The sequence below is a fragment of the Schistocerca nitens genome, chromosome 8, assembly GCF_023898315.1.
Source record: "Schistocerca nitens isolate TAMUIC-IGC-003100 chromosome 8, iqSchNite1.1, whole genome shotgun sequence".
Classification (NCBI taxonomy): Eukaryota; Metazoa; Arthropoda; class Insecta; order Orthoptera; family Acrididae; genus Schistocerca; species Schistocerca nitens.
In genome coordinates, this window is record NC_064621.1 from 557756368 (window position 1) to 557780541 (window position 24174).

General features: G+C 47.1%; 1 protein-coding gene across 1 annotated transcript in view; it reads right to left on the reverse strand.

The window, feature by feature from the left end:
- Positions 1-24174, reverse strand: part of LOC126198847 (RNA-binding protein MEX3B) — a 149637-nt gene that overhangs the window by 8093 nt on the left and 117370 nt on the right. Inside the window, exon 2 of the mRNA XM_049935433.1 lies at positions 197-450. Coding sequence (XP_049791390.1) covers positions 197-450 — 254 coding nt within the window. The remainder of the gene's footprint in view (positions 1-196; positions 451-24174) is intronic.

Here is a 24174-nt window from a genome sequence, read left to right on the forward strand (position 1 = left end):
TTCATAAATTCGCCATTTTTGTACAAAAGAGGTAATAGTACACTAAATCAAGTGAACCTACAGATTTAGTGGACTATTTATTACACAGCAATAATTTTCATTTACCAAGATTTGGAACAGATGATATTACCATTAGAGAAAGTGGAGGCAGAGAGAGAGAGAGAGAGAGAGAGAGAGAGAGAGAAGTGGTCCTCACCTGTATAGTGACATGCCCAGGCACAGCAGCAGGGGGTCCTGGGGGTGCAGAGCCAGACCCACCCCCACCGCCCCCAAGATTACTCTTGCGCGAAGCACGAATCTGCGAGAAGTGTTCTGCTGCAGACAGGATCTCCCTCTTTGCTTTGGCCACGTCCTCCTTGCGACCAGTCACAACAAACACCGGTTCTTCGCCCCTCACAGGTGTCTTGATGTAAGTGTTCGTCTTGGCCCGCAGTGCCTTGATCTTGCACCCTGCACATACAGAACAACACAATCCTTCAAGCATCAGCTCTAACAAATTCCTACTAAAATTGATATCGCTAAATATATCTACAGAATATTCGGAAGTGTCACCTAAATATGGTCAAGTGTACAAAAATGCTGAGAAGAAATTTTTTACCTTCACTTTTGATATGTATATGTGGAACCGTGCACTCAGTGTGTTTCAAGTAATATTCATACTTAGTTCAAAATAAGCAAAATGTTTTAAGACTCAACTGATGGGACATTTCATTTCAGGTAACTTTGCCAGTAAGATACGTTAAGGCTATGCCAAATATCTTCAATTCACCATCTTTAAATACTACAACCACTTCTAGTTTATATGTTCACAAAATGCACTGAGGTGACAAGACTCACAGGACAGCAATACGCACATATGCAGGTGGCAGTAGTATTATGCACACACGGTATAACAGCAGTGCAATGGTGGAGCTGTAATTTGTACTCTGGTGGTTCACGAGAAAAGCCCTCCGACACAGTTATGGCTGCATGATGGGAATTAACAAGACTTTTAATGTGGAAAGGTGGTTGGAGGTAGATACACTTGACATTACATTTTGGAAATCATTAGAGAATTCAATATTCTGAGATCCACAGCATAGTGCACCGAGACTGCCAAATTTCAGGCATTATCTCTCACCTCTCAAACGTAGTGGCCAACAGTCTTCACGTAACAGAGCACTGGCGTTAGCCTAGATTTGTCGGTGGTAAGACACGCAACATTACATGAAATGACAGCAGAAATCAATGTGGGAAATGTGATGAACGTAATCACGACTGCAGTTGAATCCTACACTGGAAAACTATGGCCCGTTCATACAAGTCCAGACATCAATTGGCAAGAGCTCAAAGTAGGGCTCAAGTGTGGTGTAGATCCCGCGAGACCATGATCCAAGTTGTCAACAAGCCTCTGTGAAGCTGATGGTGGCTCCATAATGGTTTGATTTGTGTTTACATGCAATCGACTGAGTCCAGTGGTCCAACTGAACCGATCACTGACTAGAAATGCTTATGTTCAGTGGTAGGAGACCTTTCTCAGCCATTCGTGGACTTCATGTTCTCAAACAACGTTGGAATTTTTATGGATGACAATTCACCATTTCACTGTGACCCAGTTGTTCATCAATGATTTAAAGACCATTCTGGACAATTGGAGTGAATGGTTTGGCCACGCTGATCACCTGACGTGAACACCACTGAACATTTATGGGACATAATCTAGAGGTCAGTTTGTGTAAGAAATACTGCACTGGCCACAATTACAGACGGCTGCAAAGGCAGAATGGCTCTATATTTCTGAAGGGGACTCCCAAAACCTTGTTGAGACCATGCCACGTCAAGTTGCTGCACTGTGTCAGGCAAAAGGTGATCAACACAGTATTACTTGTCACCTCAGGGTATAATCCATTATGTTGACAGATGTGAAGGAAGTATCATACGGTGTATGATTCAAAGATGTTTGTTGAGGGCAACTGCAGACAGACGTCGCCTTGCTAACCACAGATGTTGGACGAACACTTCATTTACTTTTCACGCATCTGTCAATAACGTCCTCAAGTGAACGGAACTCTGTACAGAGTTGAGAACTAGCTGTCAAGCATGTAAATATGAACGGGCAATAGACGTTGCACGAAACGAGACAATTGCTTCAGGATTAGCACATTAGATAATGCTCCAACAAGACAAATCAGTATGACAAAATGGATCTTATATTGTTTCTCAGAACAATCTATCAGTAACACATTGATTTTCCTTAGGCAAAATGAACTATTTTATTGATGCCTCGAGTGTTGAAGTTAGGGTAGTTCACTGTATTTGCCAAAATAAATGCATTTTTGGAATGTATTCTAGATGGCCAGGATTACACTTTGTGATGAGCACATAATGTAACTGCAATGTACCTCAAACTACTTTTGGTATGGCACAGTATACCTGGTCTTCTTCACTGCAGAAAATTATATATAATACGGAAAGCCGCCCACACCAGCTGCCAATAACAAGTCCAACACAGGTACTCAGTCTAAAGGCAAAACCTGCGAACGACCAGAAATTGAGCATGCTAAAGACAGAAACGGGAAGTTCCTCCACTAATAAGTGCATGACCTTTAACGCTCAGGGCAGCACCAAAATCTATCCCTCTGTTTGAAATAAATGCACTACCTTTAACTTTTTCGTTACTGATTTTATGGTGTTGCACAGATATTCAAAGTGCTGGTGTGGGATTTTAATAACAGTCAAAGCACAACGGAACATGAAAATATGACTACAGCCACATTTTCCACATTGTACAACACTTCTGCATCCAAGCAATGCTGTATCAAATGCTGCACTAACTAAATTTTCAAAGATGACATTGCCACACCGATGTCATAACCTGTCTTCAACAGAGCATCTTACTTCAGTGGTGTGTTCGTATTATTCGTTTGAACTTTGCTTTGAACCTTTGATCGTAATGCCACGCCCGCACTTTGAAGACTGAATCGTTATACCACACTACCACGTCAGTGGAAAAAAATTTGTTTAGAGAGTAATTTGAAGCAGAAGGAAATATAGGGAGTAAAAACTGCTTCGAAATGTGTGTTTTGGTCCTATATCGATATTTTGTTTATCTGCGTAACTCAGGTCCCTATATATAACTGTTTTTTTTTTTTAGGAGGGTGGTTTGCGAAGTTCTTGAAATCACCACGAGAGGTCAGCGCTAGCGCAACAAGTTGTTCACGTGATATTCATTGGACTGTAGCCCTAAACACGTGCCACGTCAGTACTCTTTGAAAAGAGCTGGCGGTGACGTGGTTCTGTTGTTCCCGCGTAATGATTTGCGAAGACTGAAAAAATAAAGATTCGACCAGTGATTACTTTCATACCTTTCTTTAGGAAGTACTTAAAGGACATTCATGCCGATCTCCAGACCACACTGGGGGACTCTGCTCCTCCATATTCAACTGTTGCCAAGGGGACAAATGAATTTAAATTTGGTCGGAAGGGCTTAGATGATGATCCGCGCAGTGGTCGGCCAAGATGTGTCAGTGCTCCAGAAATCATTGCAAAAGTGCACAAAACGGTCATGGAGGATCGCCGACTGAAAGTGCGTGAAATCGCTCACAATTGCCACATGTCATCTGAAAGGGTATACGACATTTTAACTGAACAATTAGAAGTGAAAACAAAAATGATCTGCAAGACGGGAGCCGCTACTCTTGACGCTCGATCAAAATCGCATGTGCCGTCGTCACAACAAAATTACACGATCTAAGGTATGAACTGTTGGCACATCCGCCTTATTCACCTGATATGGCTCCGTCAGACTTCCATCTCTGCACAAAACTGTAAATTTTTCTTGGTGGACGAAGATTCACTTCAAACGAGGAATTGATAGCCGGAGTTGACAACTACACTCCTGGAAATTGAAATAAGAACACCGTGAATTCACTGTCCCAGGAAGGGGAAACTTTATTGACACATTCCTGGGGTCAGATACATCACATGATCACACTGACAGAACCACAGGCACATAGCCACAGGCAACAGAGCATGCACAATGTCGGCACTAGTACAGTGTATATCCACCTTTCGCAGCAATGCAGGCTGCTATTCTCCCATGGAGACGATCGTAGAGATGCTGGATGTAGTCCTGTGGAACGGCTTGCCATGCCATTTCCACCTGGCGCCTCAGTTGGACCAGCGTTCGTGCTGGACGTGCAGACCGCGTGAGACGACGCTTCATCCAGTCCCAAACATGCTCAATGGGGGACAGATCCGGAGATCTTGCTGGCCAGGGTAGTTGACTTACAGCTTCTAGAGCACGTTGGGTGGGACGGGATACATGCGGACGTGCATTGTCCTGTTGGAACAGCAAGTTCCCTTGCCGGTCTAGGAATGGTAGAACGATGGGTTCGATGACGGTTTGGATGTACCGTGCACTATTCAGTGTCCCCTCGACGATCACCAGTGGTGTACGGCCAGTGTAGGAGATCGCTCCCCACACCATGATGCCGGGTGTTGGCCCTGTGTGCCTCGGTCGTATGCAGTCCTGATTGTGGCGCTCACCTGCACGGCGCCAAACACGCATACGACCATCATTGGCACCAAGGCAGAAGCGACTCTCATCGCTGAAGACGACACGTCTCCATTCGTCCCTCCATTCACGCCTGTCGCGACACCACTGGAGGCGGGCTGCACGATGTTGGGGCGTGAGCGGAAGACGGCCTAACGGTGTGCGGGACCGTAGCCCAGCTTCATGGAGACGGTTGCGAATGGTCCTCGCCGATACCCCAGGAGCAACAGTGTCCCTAATTTGCTGGGAAGTGGCGGTGCGGTCCCCTACGGCACTGCGTAGGATCCTACGGTCTTGGCGTGCATCCGTGCGTCGCTGCGGTCCGGTCCCAGGTCGACGGGCACGTGCACCTTCCGCCGACCACTGGCGACAACATCGATGTACTGTGGAGACCTCACGCCCCACGTGTTGAGCAATTCGGCGGTACGTCCACCCGGCCTCCCGCATGCCCACTATACGCCCTCGCTCAAAGTCCGTCAACTGCACATACGGTTCACGTCCACGCTGTCGCGGCATGCTACCAGTGTTAAAGACTGCGATGGAGCTCCGTATGCCACGGCAAACTGGCTGACACTGACGGCGGCGGTGCACAAATGCTGCGCAGCTAGCGCCATTCGACGGCCAACACCGCGGTTCCTGGTGTGTCCGCTGTGCCGTGCGTGTTATCATTGCTTGTACAGCCCTCTCGCAGTGTCCGGAGCAAGTATGGTGGGTCTGACACACCGGTGTCAATGTGTTCTTTTTTCCATTTCCAGGAGTGTATTTTGCAGGCCTGGAGTAAACTCTTTCTCGAGGTGGGATCAAGACACTGGAACATCGTTGAACCAAGTGCATTAATCTAGAACGAGACTACATTGAAAAATAAAGTTTCAGTGTTTGAAGTACTTTTTCCTATTCTGTTCTGAGAACTTTTCAAACCACCGTCGTAATTTAGTGGCCTCTGGCTTTAGCCATTTAGCCAGAGAAGTAACGAGAGCCTCAGACTTTGAATAGTTTATCATTCAGACGTGTCCAGTGGTAATGCGCAGTTTTTCATCTGAATGAGCCATACTACATTTTTCTGGGATGAAAGATGATTATCTTAGTGGTTTTTCCAAACAGGGTACAATATCAATAGTTGAACCTCTTCAGAGCCGGCCGGAGTGGCCGAACGGTTCTAGGCGCTACAGTCTGGAAACCGCGTGACCGCTACGGTCGCAGGTTCGAATCCTGCCTCGGGCATGGATGTGTGTGATGTCCTTAGGTTAGTTAGGTTTACATGGTTCTAAGTTCTAGGGTACTGATGACCTCAGGAGTCCCATAGTGCTCAGAACCATTTGAAACCTCTTCAGAAGGTAAGTGAAAATTACAGTCCAATTCATGACTAACATCTCTTTAAAAACATTAGCGAGACTAATGTACTCGGCATTCAGTCTCACGCGTAAGTAGAAATAACGTAGTATGTCTCAGTTCAGGTTCCAGAAGGTTTGCTGGACTGAGAAAGCAGTTTCCACACTGACTCGTCAAATAGTACAAGCCTTAAATAATAAAACATCGCCAGTTGATTTTTTTGTTATCTTTCCAAGGCATTTGACTCTATAGGTCATGTTACTTCCTCGGAAAAACAACTTTTACGGAATATACAGCTTAACATAATACAGAACGTCGTAATAATTCGAACAAGGTTGGCAGATCAGAAAATTTTAGTGACTGGGACGAAATCGCAAGTGGCGTCTAAAAAGGTTCAATTTTGTGTCAACTCCCCCTTTCAGCAAGTAGAATTTGTACATTATGAACACTGGCGGTGAGGGCACGTTGAGTGGCGCAAATGCGAATATCCGTAGACTTAAGCCAGACCGTTGTGGTCCAGTGTCTGGGGGGGCGAGCATCTCTGAAATGGCAAAGCTGGTCAGCTGCTAGCAAGTCACTGCCGTGAGCATCTACGGGAAGTGGTTGAACAATGCTGAAACCACGAGCAGGCGACGAGAAGTTGGGCATTCGCACCACATCGCAGAACACACGGCTCGGAGGCTTGCCCGTTCTCTAAAGCACGATAGGAGCGATCTGTGGCAGATCTGACGACAAGATTAGCTTCGCGAAAACGGCGTTCCGCAGCAGAGGACTGCTATGTGTTCTCGTGTTGACTCAACATGATTGTTGTGGGCACGGGATGGTCGAGATTGGACCGCGGTGTCGCCTGACTGGATGAATCCCATTTACTGTTAAACCATGTCGATGGTCGTGTGCAGATGCGCCGTCACCCAGGCGAACGTCTGCTCGAAACATGCACCGCTCTGCGGACGCAGGCCGGTGGGAGCAGCAGTACTGTTATGGGCTTCCACGGGACCTGCCAATGTAACCGAGAGCACCGAGCCAGCTGTGGACTACTGACCATCTGCAACCTCGTACGCTTGATGTCCTCAACAACGACGGCATTCCCCAGTACAAAGCCAGAGCCGCGCTGCAATGGCTTGAGGAGTACGATCGTAGACTCACGTTGATGTCATTGACATCAGATTCCGTTTACCTGAATCCAATGAAACCCAACTGGCACGCCATCTGACGCCATCTCCGCGCCCATAAACTGCGTGTGTGCGCAGATGTCCGGAAACCGATCAAGTATTGTCAAATCCACGGCACGCACAATCGGAAGTAGGTAGTCATGTTTTGGCTCATCAGAGACAAAGCAAATGAAGATATGGTAAATGACGTTTTCCGAATAATCATAAAGTGGTTCTCAGAGAATGGATTATCCATAACCTTAGAAAAACACACTATAGCTATTCCTGTACAAAGTCTTACCAACAATCGATGTAGCCCATGAGAAAGAGTCAGTGAGCTTCTCAAACAAGTTTAGCTACTTTTACTCTTCGTGTTACCCGCTAATCTCGGAAACAAACGAATCGATTCTCCTGGAGCACTTTCATATCTCCACTTAATAACGCCTTATGGAATAATTTTGTGGCGTTCGTCACTTAACGAAAAAAAATTCGCATTGCACGAAAGCGAGTGTCAAGAATAGTGTGTGTTCGTCCACTGACGTCTTGTAGGTACCCATAAAAGGATCTAAGCATTTTAACTGCGCCGTGACAATACATATACGTGGTGGAATCCAAAATTTTCGAGCCTGGTGCTGCCACCTGCAAAGTAGGAGTAGTAAATCTTTGCATGTAGATCGCTAGGCGGCGACAGCTGCATATCTGCTGAGTCAGTGTGCGGAGTGCCATTCAGCTGGAGGGCGTGTTGCGTGTCCACAGTGACTTCGGTAATACTCCGTGTTTAGTGTGTGACGATTTTACGATGGATCTGCGAACAGAACAGCGCGTGTGTATCAAATTCTGTGCGAATCTCGGGAAAACTGCTACGGAGACCCTTGCAATGATTCGACAAGTGTTTGGGGGCCACAGCATGAGCCGTACGCGTGTGTGAGTGGCATGCTCGGTTCAGGGCCGGCCGTACAGACTTCGAAGATGATGCTCACACTGGAAGGCCCCTTAGACGCACAACGCCAGATATTGTTGCCAAACTTCAACAATTGGTTCGTGCAGATCGACGTCGAACCATTCCAGACCTTGCGGATGAAATGGGTATTCGTTATGGGACATGTCAACGAATGTTTACTGATGAATTGGGCATGCGTCGTGTCGCCTCAAAATTTGTGCCATGATCTTGACTGGCGATCAGAAGGCACAGCTTGTTCAAGTGTGCACGGACCTTCGTCAGACCGCATCTGATCCAACCTTCTTGTCACGGGTTATCACAGGCGACGAGAGGTGGATTTACGGTTATGACCCAGAGACAAAGCAACAATCGTCCCAGTGGAAGAGCCAGGGCTGTCCAAGACCCAAAAAGGCGAGACACGTGAAGAGCATGATCATTGTTTTCTCTGATACCAAAGGAATTGTGCACAAAGAATTCGTCCCACCCAACCGAACAGTGAATTCCGCGTACTACTGTGACGTTTTGCGACGGCTCCGTGAAAACGTGCGGCGGCGACGACGGCCCGAACTTTGGTGTCAAGGGAAGTGGCTGCTGCATCACAACGCGCCCTGTCACTCGTCCTTGATCATCAGGACCTTTTTGGCGACAAAAAAAAAAGTACTCGCCCGATTTGGCGCCTTGCAACTTCGTGCATTCCCAAAACTGAAACTCAAGTTGAATGGCCGTCGGTTCGACACTCGAGACAGGATTCAAGAAGCATCGCTGGCAGTGACAACCCTCAAAGAACTGAACTTTCAGAAAACGTTTGACAAGTGGCAGAAGCGCTGGGACTGGTGTGTACGTGCGGATGGAAACTACTTCAAGGGTGATGTGACTATTACTCCAAAGGTAACGTTTTCAACAGATGGCAGCACCAGTCCCGAAAATTATGGATAGCTCTCGTATTCGCTACTGAAATTCGTCACAAATAACGCATCACAGTTTTAAAAGAAGTTATGTCCACACCTGTATCATTAGCGGAAGAAAATGACGTTTATTAAAGCTGTCACTGACTCGAAGGAATTCAATATACAGCACAAAAATCTTTAATCGTTTGCCCAGTAATATAAAATGACTCAGGTAGCAAAGCAAGTTTTGAATCTGACCTAAGAATCGTCTGTCCTGGACAACAGTAAAGTCAGTAGCCAATACAAAGGAGGGTTGGGGGGGGGGGGCTAAATAAATATGTTAATTAATGTTAATGCAAATCATGAATACGTACCATCTAAAATTACTCGTCCGACATTTCGATAAAAGGATCATCTACGAAACTTTTAACAGACTGATGTTACAAGTACTACTGGAAGAGGGGGGGGGGGGGGGGCGGCGGCGGCGGCGAAGAAGAAGAAGAAGAAGAAGAAGAAGACGACGACGACGACGACGGTAACATGATTTAACCACACAGCCCCCTCTCCTTTTGCTCTTCGAACCAAATCATGGAACCATACCTGTCTATGAGCCTGGGTTATGGACGCGACAGTGGAATTCAACTAACGTAAACTGAATTATACTGTAGAGCCAAAGAAACTGGTACGCCTGCCTAACATCGCTTAAGGCCCCCGGGAGCACAGACGACCCGCAACACGACGTGGTATGGACTGGACTAATGTCCCAAGTAGTACTGGAGGGAAGTGACACCATGAATCCAGCAAGGCTGTCCATAAAGCCATATGATTACGAGCTGGTGGAGATCTCTTCTGAACAACACGTCGCAAGGCATCCCAGATACGCTTAACAATGTTCATGTCTGGGGAGTTTGGTTGCCAGCGGAAGCGTTTAAACTCTGGCAAGTGTTCCTGGAATCACTCTGTAGCAATTATCGACCTGTGTGTGTGTGTGTGTGTGTGTGTGTGTGTGTGTGTGTGGGAGGGGGGGGGTCATTATCCTGCTGGAATTACCCAAGTCTGTCTGAATGCACAATGGACATGAACGGATGCAAGTCACTAGAGTCGGATCTAGACGTAACAGTGGTCCTATATCACTCCAACTGCACACGCCCCACACCATTACAGAGCCTCCACCAGCTTGAACAGTCCCCTGCTGACCTGCAGGGAACACTGATTCATGAGGTTGTCTCCATACACGTACAGGTCCATTCGCTCGATACAATTTGAACAGAGAGTCGTCCGACTAGGCTACATGTTTCCAGTCATAGACAGCCCAATGTCAGTGTTGAGAGCCCCGGGCGAGACGTAAAGCTTTGTGTCGTGCAGTCATCAAGGGTACAAGAGTGGGCCTTCGGTTCCGAAAGCCCATATATATCTCTATTTGAACACGCATACCTATACCACTTTCTTTGGCGCTTCAGTGCCTATTAACCGGAGAAATCTGCACGTTTCACGAATGTATTTTCTGTCCTCTGTATTCATTTCATACTTCTTCCGGCTATTTATACTTGTATGTAAGTTTTCGAGCGATTTGCGTAAACGACGGCCACAAGATGTGACAAAGGTACGACACGTTTTCGGAAACTGCTGGTAATGAACTCGAGTAAGTGCCGCAGTCACGTTCGAGCAACGAAGAGGTGGTGACGTCACAGCGCAGACGCGGGCACGAGGGAGAAAGGCGGCAGAGGCCAAGGAGGCGCTGCAGGCCGACGTCCTAGCGATGCCCTTCAGGACTCAGCAAACCACAACACAGCTCACCTTGGAGCGTGTCTTTCAACTCTGGCGCCATTCACATCTTTGTTCTCGCCTGGCGAGCGCTCCGCTGCCGCCGCCGTCTCTTCATCTGTATCTCTTAACGCCTTACGATGACGACATGCATATTTCGGGGGTATAGCAAAACAGAAAGATGCTGATGTTTCGCTAACTTTATAGTATTCGTGGCGTCTCTCTCTCTCTCTCTCTCTCTCTCTCTCTCTCTCTCTCTCTCTGTGTGTGTGTGTGTGTGTGTGTGTGTGTGTGTGTGTGTGTGTGTGTGTGTGTGTGTGTGTGTGTGTGTCTTTCTGAAGGTATTTCTCTGGAGTGAGTCTTGAAAGAAAGTGAAACACAGACCATAAGCAGTTCTGAGAACAACAGAATAGAAAATTTCGAAATGTGGTGCTAGAGAAGAAAACCGAGTATTAGGTGGGTAAATTTAAGGGAACGACAACAGTAAAACCGGTTTCACGGTTTTCTTCAATAAACTATAAATAGTATGATTTGCTTGTTACCACCATGTCTATGATCTGCAATCAGGTACCTTAAAAGGCCTCGCCAACGTTTGATCAAAACAGTCGTTTGTCCCCCTTTCACCGCAATGTGAAATTAACAGCTGCAGGCGGTGGCATCGCTATAGTTACCCGACGTCTGTAATGTATTTGTATACATACCTGCAAGTTTTAGCTGGTGTGTTCCTACGTGTTTTTAATAAGTTTGCTTTGACACGGGTGGGGTGAGCAAGGAGGCACAACGCACGCTATTGATCGTGTGCTGGTGGGGAGGTGGGTTATGTTGCAGACTATTTCAAATCCACACTCACTCAGAAGTACAGGTGTCGCAGTTTACTCTGCTAGGGCAGGCCGACACATGTCAGTTGTCATTTGTGGACGTTGTATTCAACCAAGCGCATGCAATGCGACATCTTTAAGTGGAAGTTGCAAGGTCGATCTGTTCGATCAAAAATGGACTGTCCTTTCGCTGCAGATGCCAATGCTTCGCCGTGTGTCATCCATAGGTTGTGAATATGCAACAGGAAGATAGGTCAGTACAGAAGGAGAGTTGGAACGCATTGCAGCCCACGTCAAGAGCAATATCTGGCGGTATCTGTGTTGCGGCGTGGTACTGATACTGCCAGAGTACTGCATCCCTGAAGGGCTACTGCAACCGCTGCGTCCGATCAGACCGCAATGGAGAGGTTACGAGGAAGGAAGGTTACGACCCAGACTGCCTGTCCCTGCTGACGCGCAACATCTCTCACTCCGTCTTCAGGTTCTGCCATTTCCGTATCAACCGACAGCTTTGTTACTGGGGAAACGAGTTATTCACAGAGTGGTCTACATTTTCTCTGACGCAAGGTTATGGCAGTGTTCGTGTGTGGACACGCTGTACTGAGGGCTATCCGGGATGATGGGTCGAATGGGTCTTTCCATTTAGTTTTGAACACGTGTCGAAAATTTCACTTCTTTTACATAAGCGATATAGGATGTAATTTACTCAATTTGTGTAATGTAAAGGTATAATTCGGTAACAAATTTCCGGCCGGGAATCGAACCCGGGCCCAGTGCATGGGAGGCAAGCACGTTCCCATCCAGGTAAGCAGGCGGGCCTAGGTGGCAGTAGGTACTTTTGAGATGAAGCTTGCACAGGATAGAGTTGCGTTGTGTCCCCCTAATTCTTTTGAGCAGTTCATTTCCGTTCATCTTTCCAAAGCTACTGGTAATACAAAACACGCTTCTCTGCAATTCCGTGACTGAAGCCGTTTGCTGTGTACTCACGCTGACAGTTTCGTGCCCGCATGCACACAAATACGAGCGATGTAGCCAGCAGGCTTCTGCGAACGCGCGTGTGCTGTGGCCACGCCCTCTCGTCACTTGGTGGCGTACAATGATGCGACGCCGGGGCGTTCCCTGGAGAGTGGCACGGCTATCTTTGGAATGCCGCGGCTCAGACAGATGGCTGTCTCGAGGGCTCTGCCGCCGCCCACAGAAAGGTCGGATTTATTCTCGGCACCGCACCTACACCACGCACTAACGCACGGCGCTAACATGCTACGCAGCCACTGTCGTGGCAGTGAAGTTTTCCACGCGTGCCCAAAGCTTGTCCAAAATCGGAAAATATGGAACGGAAATGGCACCGATAACTCAGTGTAAATGTCCGTCAATATTACAAGTTGAGCGCTCGGTACATGAAACGAATTCTGGGGGGGGGGGGGGGGGGGGGCGGCGAAATAGTGCCTGCGACCACGGACTTTTACCACTATTCACTTGCGCAAGAAGGCATCCACCTATGTTACGGAGTTGCGTACTACTGTTTCGGCAAGCCCAGGCACAACGAATGATTCAGCAGAAACTCTGTAAATCGAAACCGGTTCAAATAACACCATCTACTGGTACAGCTGTCAGCTTCCCAATGAGCAGCAAGCACGGAAAATTCGCGACCCGTTATAGTTAGTCAAGCATCTGAATTTTTATTTGATTCGTAAATCACGTTAGGTTTTTGGTTTGTCTGATAGCAATTTGGCCTACAGACGTCAACAGCTCGTTCGACTCACGCCATGTAACCAAACTACAGCGAACTGGTGGAGGCTAACAGGACTAGACATTTCGTGAACATCCACATTTATGAACTATTACTCGGATTGGCAATGTAAATCTACCTCAGTAGAATTAAATCAGGAGTTGAATTAGGGAAATGATAAAAAGGATGAAAATAGATTGATTCTGTTAATTGGGCGGCAATACAACTGACGACGGCTGATATCAGGAGATGTAAAATGTAGACTGGAAAGGAAAGCTTTCCTGAAAGAATTTTAACAGCGAATAAATTGCACGTTTTAGGAAGTCTCTTCTGGAAGTATTTTAATTGGAGCCTATATCGTCCAATGCTTTCGAAATGTGGTGCTACAGAAGAATGCTGAAGATTTGATGGGTTGATCACATAACTAATTAGGAGGTATTGAACAGAATTTGGGAGGAGTTTATGGCACAACTTGACAAGAAGGGACCGGTTGGTAGGACATGTTCTGAGGCATCACGGGATCACAAATTTAGCAAAAAAAAAAAAAAAAAAAAAGGTTCAAATGGCTCTGAGCACTATGGGACTTAACTTCTAAGGTCATCAGTCCCCTAGAACTTAGAACTACTTAAACCTAACTAACCTAAGGACATCACACACACCCATGCCCAAGGCAGGATTCGAACCTGCGACCGTAGCGGCCGCGCGGTTCCAGACTGTAGCGCCTTTAACCGCTTGGCCACCACGGCCGGCACAAATTTAGCATTGGAGGGCGGCGCGGAGGGCAAAAATCGTAGAGGGAGACCAAGAGATGAATACACTAAGCACATTTAGAAGGATGTAGGTTGCAGTAGGTACTCTGAGATGAAGGAGCTTGCACAGGATAGATTAGCATGGAGAGCTGCACCAAACCAGTCTCAGGACTGAAGACAACAACAACATATCGTCCAAGTCTCAGTTCTCTATAGGTGAACAGATTGAACAAGAAGAGCAGAAAATTGTGGAGAAAAAAAATGTTGGCCGGCACAGAAGGCAGCAATGAATCAGTCGTGCATTTGGGGTGCTAAAATTGCGGAAGGAGAGCACGGCTTTAATGCAGTAAGCCGGTTGCAGTAGTTACGTAGAAATGGAGAGGCTTGCTCATGCCGAGAGGGAATAGCGCACAGAGTTGAAATGAAATATCAGAAATCCTTCAATCTCGAATGCTAAACAGTTAATAGTTATTAGGAATGGAATCTGTTAGACATTGAACCAATTCGATCTATTCTAGGCTTCCGTTACCGCAATGATTTTCCCTAAATTGTGCCGTATTTTAACATGCCCAACAACCTCTCGGACGGCTGAATATTTTTATTACTACTGGACATAGACCGGTGGGTCGTTTACTGATTATCGCTTTCAAGTTACGAAGTAGATGTGGGTACACAGTTTTCCTTCCTCATACACTCCGTCTTCAGGCCACGTGTGGCCTACCGGGACCATCCGACGGCCGTGTCATCCTCATGGAGGATGCGAATTGGAGAGGCGTGGGGTGACCACACCGCTCTCCCGGTCTTAAGATGGTATTCTTGACCGAAGCCGCTACTATTCGGTCGAGTAGCTCCACTTCTGAGGTCATCAGTCGCCTAGAACTTAGAACTAATTAAACCTAACTAACCTAAGGACATCACACACATCCATGCCCGAGGCAGGATTCGAACCTGCGACCGTAGCGGTCGCTCGGTTCCAGACTGTAGCGCCTAGAACCGCACGTTCGCCGATGACATTGTAATTCTGTCATAGACAGCAAAGGACTTGGAAGAGCAGTTGAACGGAATGGACAGTCTCTTGAAAGGAGGATATAAGATGAACATCATCAAAAAGCAAAACGACGATAATGGAATGTAGTCGAATTAAGTCGGGTGATGCTGAGGGATTTAGATTAGGAAATGAGGCACTTAAAGTAGTAAAGGGGTTTTGCTATTTGGGGAGCAAAATAACTGATGATGGTTGAAGGAGAGAGGATATAAAATGTAGACTGGCAATGGCAAGGAAAGCGTTTCTGAAGAAGAGAAATTTGTCAACATCGAGTATAGATTTATGTGTCAGGAAGTCATTTCTGAAAGTGTTTGTACGGAGTGTAGCCATGTATGGAAGTGAAACGTGGACGATAAATAGTTTGGACAGGAAGAGAATAGAAGCTTTCGAAATGTAGTGCTACAGAAGAATGCTGAAGAATCGGTTGATAGGACATGTTTTGAGGCATCAAGGGATCACCAGTTTAGTATTGGAGGGCAGCATGGAGGGTAAAAATCATAGAGGGAGACCAAGAGATGAATACACTAAGCAGATTCAGACGGATGTAGGTTGCAGTAAGTACTGGGAGATGATGAAGCTTGCACAGGATAGAGTAGCATGGAGAGCTGCATCAAAGCAGTCTCAGAACTGAAGACCACAACAACATAGTTATGCGGCCGTTTAAAAGATATAAGAACTAGACGCGTCCCTGAATCCAGGTGTTCATTTTTGATACTCGTGGTTCCATCCCAGTAGTTTCCACACTACTGTTGCCATGTGCAGACACGGCGCCACGTAAGAGTTTCACGCAGTTTAGTTTTTACATCTGCAGTTGCAGCCGGCCTGTCTGCGGCAGGGCTTCGCTCCGGGCGCCGGTCCGTCGTCTCGCGCTGGTGACGTCGGGGCCGGAAGCGAACCCACGTGAGGCGGCGCGTTCAACGGCCGGCCGGACAGACAGCGGCCTGGGCGAACGCCAGCGCTGCCTCGGCGGCTGGCGCATCGGGAGCACAGCCACGCGCGATCGCATACGCCGCCCAAAGTATCCACACCTGATGCGCCGGCAAAGCCAATGAAGCGGTGCATGTCCAATCGAGAAATATTTTGTTAACCGAGAAAAGTGAGAAATTTCTCTACGAGTAACAAGGTAATTGGTTGCTAGGACAGGCCCCCACGTCCAGAATTGCTGCAGAGTGGCTCCAGGAACGCTCTTCTGAGTTTAAACACTTCCGCTGGCCACCACACTCCCCAGACATGAACGCCATTGAGCGTATCTGGGATGCCTAGCAACGTGCTGTCCAGGAGATACCCACCCCCTCGTACTCTTCGCAGCCCTGCAGGATTCACAGTGTGAAGTGCCTCCAGCACTGCTACAGACAGTAGTCTGAGTCCACGCCACGTCGTGTTGCGACACTTTTGCGTGCTCGCGAGGAGCCCGACGATATCAGGCAGGTGGACCAGTTTCTTTGGCTGTTCAGTGTACCTTCGGGAGTACCAAAAGATACTGTTCATTAATTAAAAGGTTCCGCGTTCTGGTGCAGGGCGACCGCCGTGTCATGTTCTCTCAGTGCGGTTATTTGGATGCGATAGGAAGAAGGGTGGGGACTAATTACACCGCTCAAGTGGCTCCTCAATTAGCATCACGGCACCGAGAGCACCCGATTCATTTATCTCTCGCCAGTTTCGGGAATCGAATTAGCTGGAGACCACCGTAGGCTACGACCTTACAGGCCGCCGGCCAACTGACCACTGAGCGGCCGGGGGTCGACTTCAGCGTCATTACCGGTCACAACGCACGCCAGCAGCGTGCTGAGGAAGGTGGGCGACACCCGGACAGAATCCGCGCGGTATGTTGACAACCGTGATCTGCTACACTGGCGGGCGTCAGTGGTTTTTAGGCGATTTCGCACGCTTAGGCTCGTCCTACATTAATCTTCATAATACAGGGTTCCTGCTAAATTTACGAAATAAAAATTAACGACTTTTAAGCACTTTTTCTTAACTCACAGTAGTTGGACTCTACATTGTAGTGAGATCACGAATAAAATAGACATGCATCACCTAAAGGTAGTTATTAGCATCGCTTCTGTACAGTTTGCTAGGTGGGCTCGCGTAATGTACTTAAATGTTTGCGTCCTGAAGCGTTCCTGTTTCCGGTTTGATCTGCTGGCGGCGCAGCTCCCGTCACGTGATCCAGCTTCATCGTCATTGGGTCTCGAAAGCTGCCGAGAAACAATCCGGTAAATGCCGTATCGAATTTGAACAATTTCAGCCGTAATTCACATTTTTAAGCTGAAATATCTTGCTATGAGAATTCTACATCTACATCCATACTCCGCAAGCCACCTGACGGTGTGTGGCGGAGGGTACCTTGAGTACCTCTATCAGTTCTCCCTTCTATTCCAGTCTCGTATTGTTCGTGGAAAGAAAGATTGTCGGTATGCCTCTGTGTAGGCTCTAATCTCTCTGATTTTAACCTCATGGTCTCTTCGCTAGATATACCTAGGAGGGAGCAATATACTGCTTGACTCCTCGGTGAACGTTATGTTCGAAACTTCAACAAAAGCCCGTACCGAGCTACTGAGCGTCTCTCCTGCAGAATCTTCCACTGGAGTTTATGTATCATCTCCGTAACGCTTTCGCGATTACTAAATGATCCTGTAACGAAGCGCGCTGCTCTCCGTTGGATCTTCTCTGTCTCTTCTATCAACCCTATCTGGTACGGATCCCACACTGCTGAGCAGTATTCAAGCAGTGGGCGGACAAGCGTACTGTAACCTACTTCCTTTGTTTTCGGATTGCATTTCCTTAGGATTCTTCCAATGAATCTCAGTCTGGCATGTGCTTTACCGACGATCAACTTTATATGATCACTCCATTTTAAATCACTCCTAATGCGTACCCCCAGATAATTTACGGAATTAACTGCTTCCAGTTGCTAACCTGCTATATTGTAGCTAAATGATGAAGGATCTTTCTTTCTATGTATTCGCAGCACATTACACGTGTCTACATTGAGATTCAATTGCCATTCCCTGCACCAGGCGTCAATTCGCTGCAGATCCTCCTGCATTTCAGTACAATTTTCCATTGTTACAACGTCTCGATATACCACAGCATCATCCGCTAAGAGCCTCAGTGAACCTCCGATGTCATCCACAAGATCTGTGTCTAACCTAAATTATTTAAGTGCTCGCGAAATTACGAGTTTTGGGATATAATTTGTTGGTGTAGCACGGAGTTCAGCGAAGCGCCCAAGTAATTTACCTTATCTTTGTTACTTTCACTGTTCTTTTGACTGAAGTACCTCATCTTTCCGGTAAATTTACACAATTTCGAGCGATCGTGATCGCACACTAATCTTTTGCTTTAATACGGCGGAACAGGGTTAAATACGATCGCACACTTAAGTTTTAAACGATTCACTTAATGTTTGCTTGACGGCTATGATGCCGGGAAGAGCATCAGGCCACGAAGTTCAGAAAGAAAATAAATGTGTGCGCATACTCATGTCCCGCATGCCCTGTCCAGAATACTTCGCTGTATGTTTACATCGGTTGAGTTTAGTGGACAACTGAATGCGACATTTTGCTTACGGTAGAAGGCGGCAGGTGTTCGTTTTTCAGAGTTATGCAAAACACAATTCGTGGAAAATGTACGATAACCGCTCGAGTTTGGAAGTGTTTACCAAACCTCCAGCAAATTCCAAACTTTTTTGCAAAATGGCGCGAAACGAGCTCTGTAGCTAATAAAAACCGTAACTAGCCCAAAAAAGTTCGAAAATCAGCAACTGTTAGTTAACACTGAGCAAACTTTGTTCAAACTAAGTCTAACAAAATCTCAACGCCAGGATCCACCTCGATCGCCTGATCTCCCCCCTCCCTCCGGAATGGGATGTACTCAGTCCTGAAACACGAAGAGCTGCAGCACAACACTAGGAACTATATCGATGTCCTCCCTCAGTCAGAGCTGTTGCAGTTTCCTAGCAGTTTCTTTCACGCCGACACCTCTTTCTCCAGCCGGCCAAACAGCCTGTACTATGTTGGAAGGACTGTGTAATCATACTTTGTGCTCCTTGCGTCGAATGCTGAACACGTTGAGCCTCGGCTGCACCATTAGAAAGGAATACAGGTTGTGCTGGCATGAGGTACCACCACCTCCCTACTCCACCACTATCAGTGACTCTTACATAATTGAGAAACACTACTGTGAAAGCGCACCGATCCTATTGCCACCAACGTGGAGTGTGTGCAGAATAACATGCCCCCTAGATGCGCAATGGTCAGGGCAGACAAGGCATGGGTGAGGAGAGGGGGGGAGGGGGGGGGCAGACGCTGGAGGGGAGATGCCGAGCGCTGGACGACATGACAAGTACCGTTCTAAACTGAAGCCTATGCTCGCATTTTTTGTAAATATAAAGTAGAGCCCCTGCACGCCCAGGCTCGTTAGATGGCGACCTTTCAAAAGGACATACATCACCTTTGCTTTGGTTAGTACCAGCAAGGATTCCGATGAAAATGCAACAAAAGCAGCAATCTATTTCCGCAGGCTTTTTCATAATTTGTAACTTTTAGAGAAACGTCATGAATGGCGAATTTTGAGTAAAACCTGCATTTTGTCGCCATGTTAAAAGTTTGCTTTTTTTGCCAAAACACGGCGGAGTTTACAGAATATCACCTCGCTAATATGTCGTGCCGACGCAATTTTGAGAGAATTCTGAAACTTGTGTTTGTTAGGTGACAAACTGAGGACAAGTAAGATTAATAGCTTACGATAATGCGCATCCTTGGTACAAAAATATATGTGTAATGTCTTAACTTATGCTGTTCCAAAGCCCACAGAATTTCATTTCACTAGCTACTGATGGCCCAAAAAAATTACATTCTTCCACCTAAAAAGTCTGTAGTAAGTGGATTGGATTAACAAGTTTTGTATAATAATCATATGACAAAATACTGTCCTCTTGGCACGATATCATTTGCCAGAATATCATTTCGTTATGTCAAACCGTTCATGAAATGTAAGGAATGTTGTGATAACTTCATTCTATCGGTGGCGCCCGCGCGATCGCAAATGAGTGGGCTACGACAGATCAGTTTGTGATGACAGACAGACATCCACCAAAGTCTGAAGAAAAATATAAGACCTCGGCTAAATTTCATACACGGCAACATATTAAAAATTATGCACCAAACGCAAAATCATAGCGACCTCTATTTTTAATTGCATACTTTTTCGAATTTCGCGCACAATTACTATGAACATTAAGTAAATGATGGGCATGTCAACATGCAGCTGCCAAAAAAGACAAGAAACGCAAAAATTAGATTTTTTAACCGAATAGATTGCGTAATATCTATTGAGAATGATTGCAGGTCGCGCGCCTCGATTCTGCTTCGCAACGTGTCGCCGACTGGCCGGTAGTTGACCAGCAATGTGTAGGCTTCCCCTTCCAAACAAAGGAATGAATGAACTCTCACAGCTCTTCGGACGTAAATCGGTCACTGCACTGTATCCAGCGCGGGCTATGCACCTCCGTTAGGACCAGAGAAACTGACGCATATCTGACATTCTTTTTACGAGCCGAAAAAGAAAGTACCAGTGGTACCAGAACCGCCCGAAATCCAACTTGTGGTGACCTGCAGACTATGTAGGTATGCAGATTAAGTGCGACACTACACTACACACTCATCAGCCACTTAAGGCGACGATGTAGCAGTTGGGCCATCCAGAAACAATCTAAACACCAGAAAATGCTACCGGAACACTGTGCTATCAGTTAACTGATGACGAACAAAGAAAATCAGTTTAATGTGTCGGGACCTGACACACACCTTAATACACGTAAGATTGGACGAATATTTGTCACCGCATGCCAAAGTAACTGGGCTGATGTGAATGCTCTTCCGTAAGAGACGGTCATCGCTCGCCACCAGATGAATGCCGAATTTTAAGGAAAATGAGTGAGATTTCAGCGTATCGTGTGGCTACCTAGCTCAAAGCTTTCTCGGGCGGCGCGTGCTCCCCTGCTACGTAGGCAAATGCAATTCCCTGTTAAGAACGGCTGGCAGCACGTTGGCAACACCGTTGTGATCAAATCAGCTGCAGCCAGCAACCTATTTTATTCGAGATTCTGCAACCACAACAGCAGTGCTCAGTTGCGTCGCCCGCCCCATTTGACGCTGCTCGGCTGGTTCGTACTTTCTGGGACGGCCAAATTCAGAAGGCGTGCGCCCCCAGTCACCCGTTTACTAGCAGGGACTGTATAGCTGCTGGGCTGTGTACGCCGAGAGAGCGACACACCACACCACACCACGCCACGCTGGGGGAGCCGACATATTTTTACCGCGGCCGCTGGAAATAGACGCGAACGTGTGGCATCGGCTACAGCACGCTGCAGGCGACAGCACCCAGCCAGGCCCTTCCCGCGTCCTTGGGGGAGCCGGCGCGGCACCGTTTCGCAAGGGCCCACAACCGGCCCTTCCGTGCCCCCGCGGCGCCTTTCACAGCCGCACAGGGATGTCCACAGCGCGACGCCGGTCCAGAGAACGACACGTGTGAGAAGCCGTAAGCTCTGCGGCTCAGCAGGTAACTGCCGCACTAGAAATGCCAAGCAAGCCCCCGATTCTCACATCCACAAATTCTGTCACAGCTTCTTTCAACCCTGGCAACTCCATAGTTTGGAATCCAAGTTCAGGTAAGGTCCCCAATAACTTGCCGGGTACGTCAGATCAAAACGTTCGAGGAAGGGCTAGGGCGCACCACTCCATTTCTAACACGCCTCGTTAAGTGCGGCGATGATCAGACGAACTTTATGGCGGAGAAAAGCTTAGCGTTCGCACGGTGTGTAAACAACCGATACAGTACACGTGTAAAGTTGACACTCGGCGCATGGCAGCGACCGTAAAGACTTTTCCCATTTACAGTAGCTCCCATCAGCCAGCGCGCCGAATGCCAACCTTGCGCGAATATTACTGTAACCTGCGTACCTGGATTCAGACTGTTCGGTCACAACTTTACGTCGTCGGTGCTTTAACACATCCCACAATCTTTGAAAATGTTGAAATTGTAATAGGAACAATTTTTTTTTAAGTCATGTGTGAAATGCTTACTTTCAATAAAAACGGAGCAACTTGCAAATGAAGCAAACGAACTTAAATTCGCACAGAAGACGTAGTGCTGATCTGTAAAATTTCAGGCAAATTAACTTCGTGAAATGTACTATAGCGGTAGTAACATGAATTTCTGGCCAGGAACTGGTAATTATGGCTGAGTAGACCCATATATCACAAAAAAGAAAATGCAAATTACACTCTTCAATTTCCATGAACACGTTTTTTCAACAAATTTCTTCACTAGCCACAGAGGAAAGGAACAAGTTCCTTTTCATACAGGAAATGTTTTGCTTACATCTTCAATGTTGAAAGTTTCAGTACAATGTAAAGCTGTGCTTCACACAGACATTGCGAAAGCCGTGTAAAGGATTCGTTCTCTGTACATTTGTTTTGGATAAATTTAATGTGTCAGTTTCTGCTTAACCACGGGAAGTCCTCCTCGTGTATCCACTGTGGAATTACCAACGTTCATGAGACCTTCGTCGTGATACTTCAGTCTTTAGACGACATAAATTTCATTGCAAAGTGGTATCCGTTCACACGATAACTTCACTTCGAGTACGGATACGAGGTCTGATCAAAAAATTCCGGAATTTTGTCCTCAAAATTTTTCTACGCTACCTTTTACTTATTGTGCATCGCCTCCTCATAAACACTTTCCTCCCCAATTGATTCACCAGTACCAAATCCGTTTCCACTTCCGGAAGCAGTATCATTGGTACGCCTCTTGCTGGATCGCGCAAAACGCCCTCTGCGAATTCTCTTTTCTCTCTTCTATCGTTGCAAATCTTCATCCTTTCAACGAGTTATTTCAACTCTTTTTATTTACGAAATCCGCTGGGTTCGTATGGTTCTCTTTAAGGATCATCTCGTCCTCACTTGAGCGATCCAAAAACTCTTTAAAGACTGCGAGGCGAATGTCTTTCTGGTCGTGACTCATGAGCCGTGGGATGAACTTGGCGGTAATACGACAAATCCCAAGATGCTGTCTCAGGATTTCATGACATGATTCAACTGAAACGTTACATTCTTCTGAAATTTCTCCGACAGTCAGTTTTCGATTGGCGCACACATTTCCGTTGACGTTCCTCGACATGAGCGTCGCCGGTAGACGCCGAATAGTGTACTGAACGCGTGTGAATTGGGTGTCTCTCAGTAAAGGTTTTCTTGAGTTACACGCAAAATTTCATGCAAACGCGTTGCTCGACTAACTGTACCATCTCTGAGCCATCGAGCCTGAAGCTGAGGTCACTGAGGTTCTCAAAAAATCCAAATGAACAGCGGAAATTTCTACTCCTCTTTCCCTCCCCTCCCCTCCCCTCACGTTACTGCGTAGTTACGCGCTAAATCACTTTCTCCATTCAGCATGAAACGCCACTGCGGTGGACCCAATGAATTGAACAACGCGCACGGCACGCGATATTATGACTAGGTCGGCGGAGGGAACACGTGCGCGGTTCCACAAGACAGCTGACACGCTCGCTCAGTTCGCGCGGCGGCCGCCAGCGGCAGCACCGGCGCCTCTCGCCGCTGCAGCTCAGTCACACGCCAGCACCGCCTGCCGCCCGCTATCAACAAACCGAATAGCCCCGTGTCCAGCACACAACTCGCGCTTTGTCCAGAATATACCACCTGGAGGAACTAAAAGGCACCACCACCAGGGTTTGCGGCGGCAGCTTTCAACTTCAAGCGCCACCGTTAACGAGGTCCGTGTAGCAATCACAATATTCTCGGACGCGCAACGAGTTTTCTCAGCAGTGAAACGGCGTGGGCGATCGTCCGACGTTTTTATGGGATTTCGCAGGAAGGTCTTAAGGTCCATAGTAGAGGGCATTGGCCACATGGCTGTAGTGCGTTGCCTCGCACCATCCGAGAATTCCATCAAAATTCAAGCAAGCCGTTCTCTCTTAAAAAACCTGCTTGTTAAGGTACAAGGCGTACAATAAAATAGTGATCAATAATTACCGAACAGCTTTGTGCAATAATGAGCTCTTTTCTACGACTAGCACGTAAATGGTTCAAATGGCTCTGAGCACTATGGGACTTAACATCTGAGGTCATCAGTCCCCTAGAACTTAGAACTACTTAAACCTAACGAACCTAAGGACATCACACACAACCATGCCCGAGGCAGGAT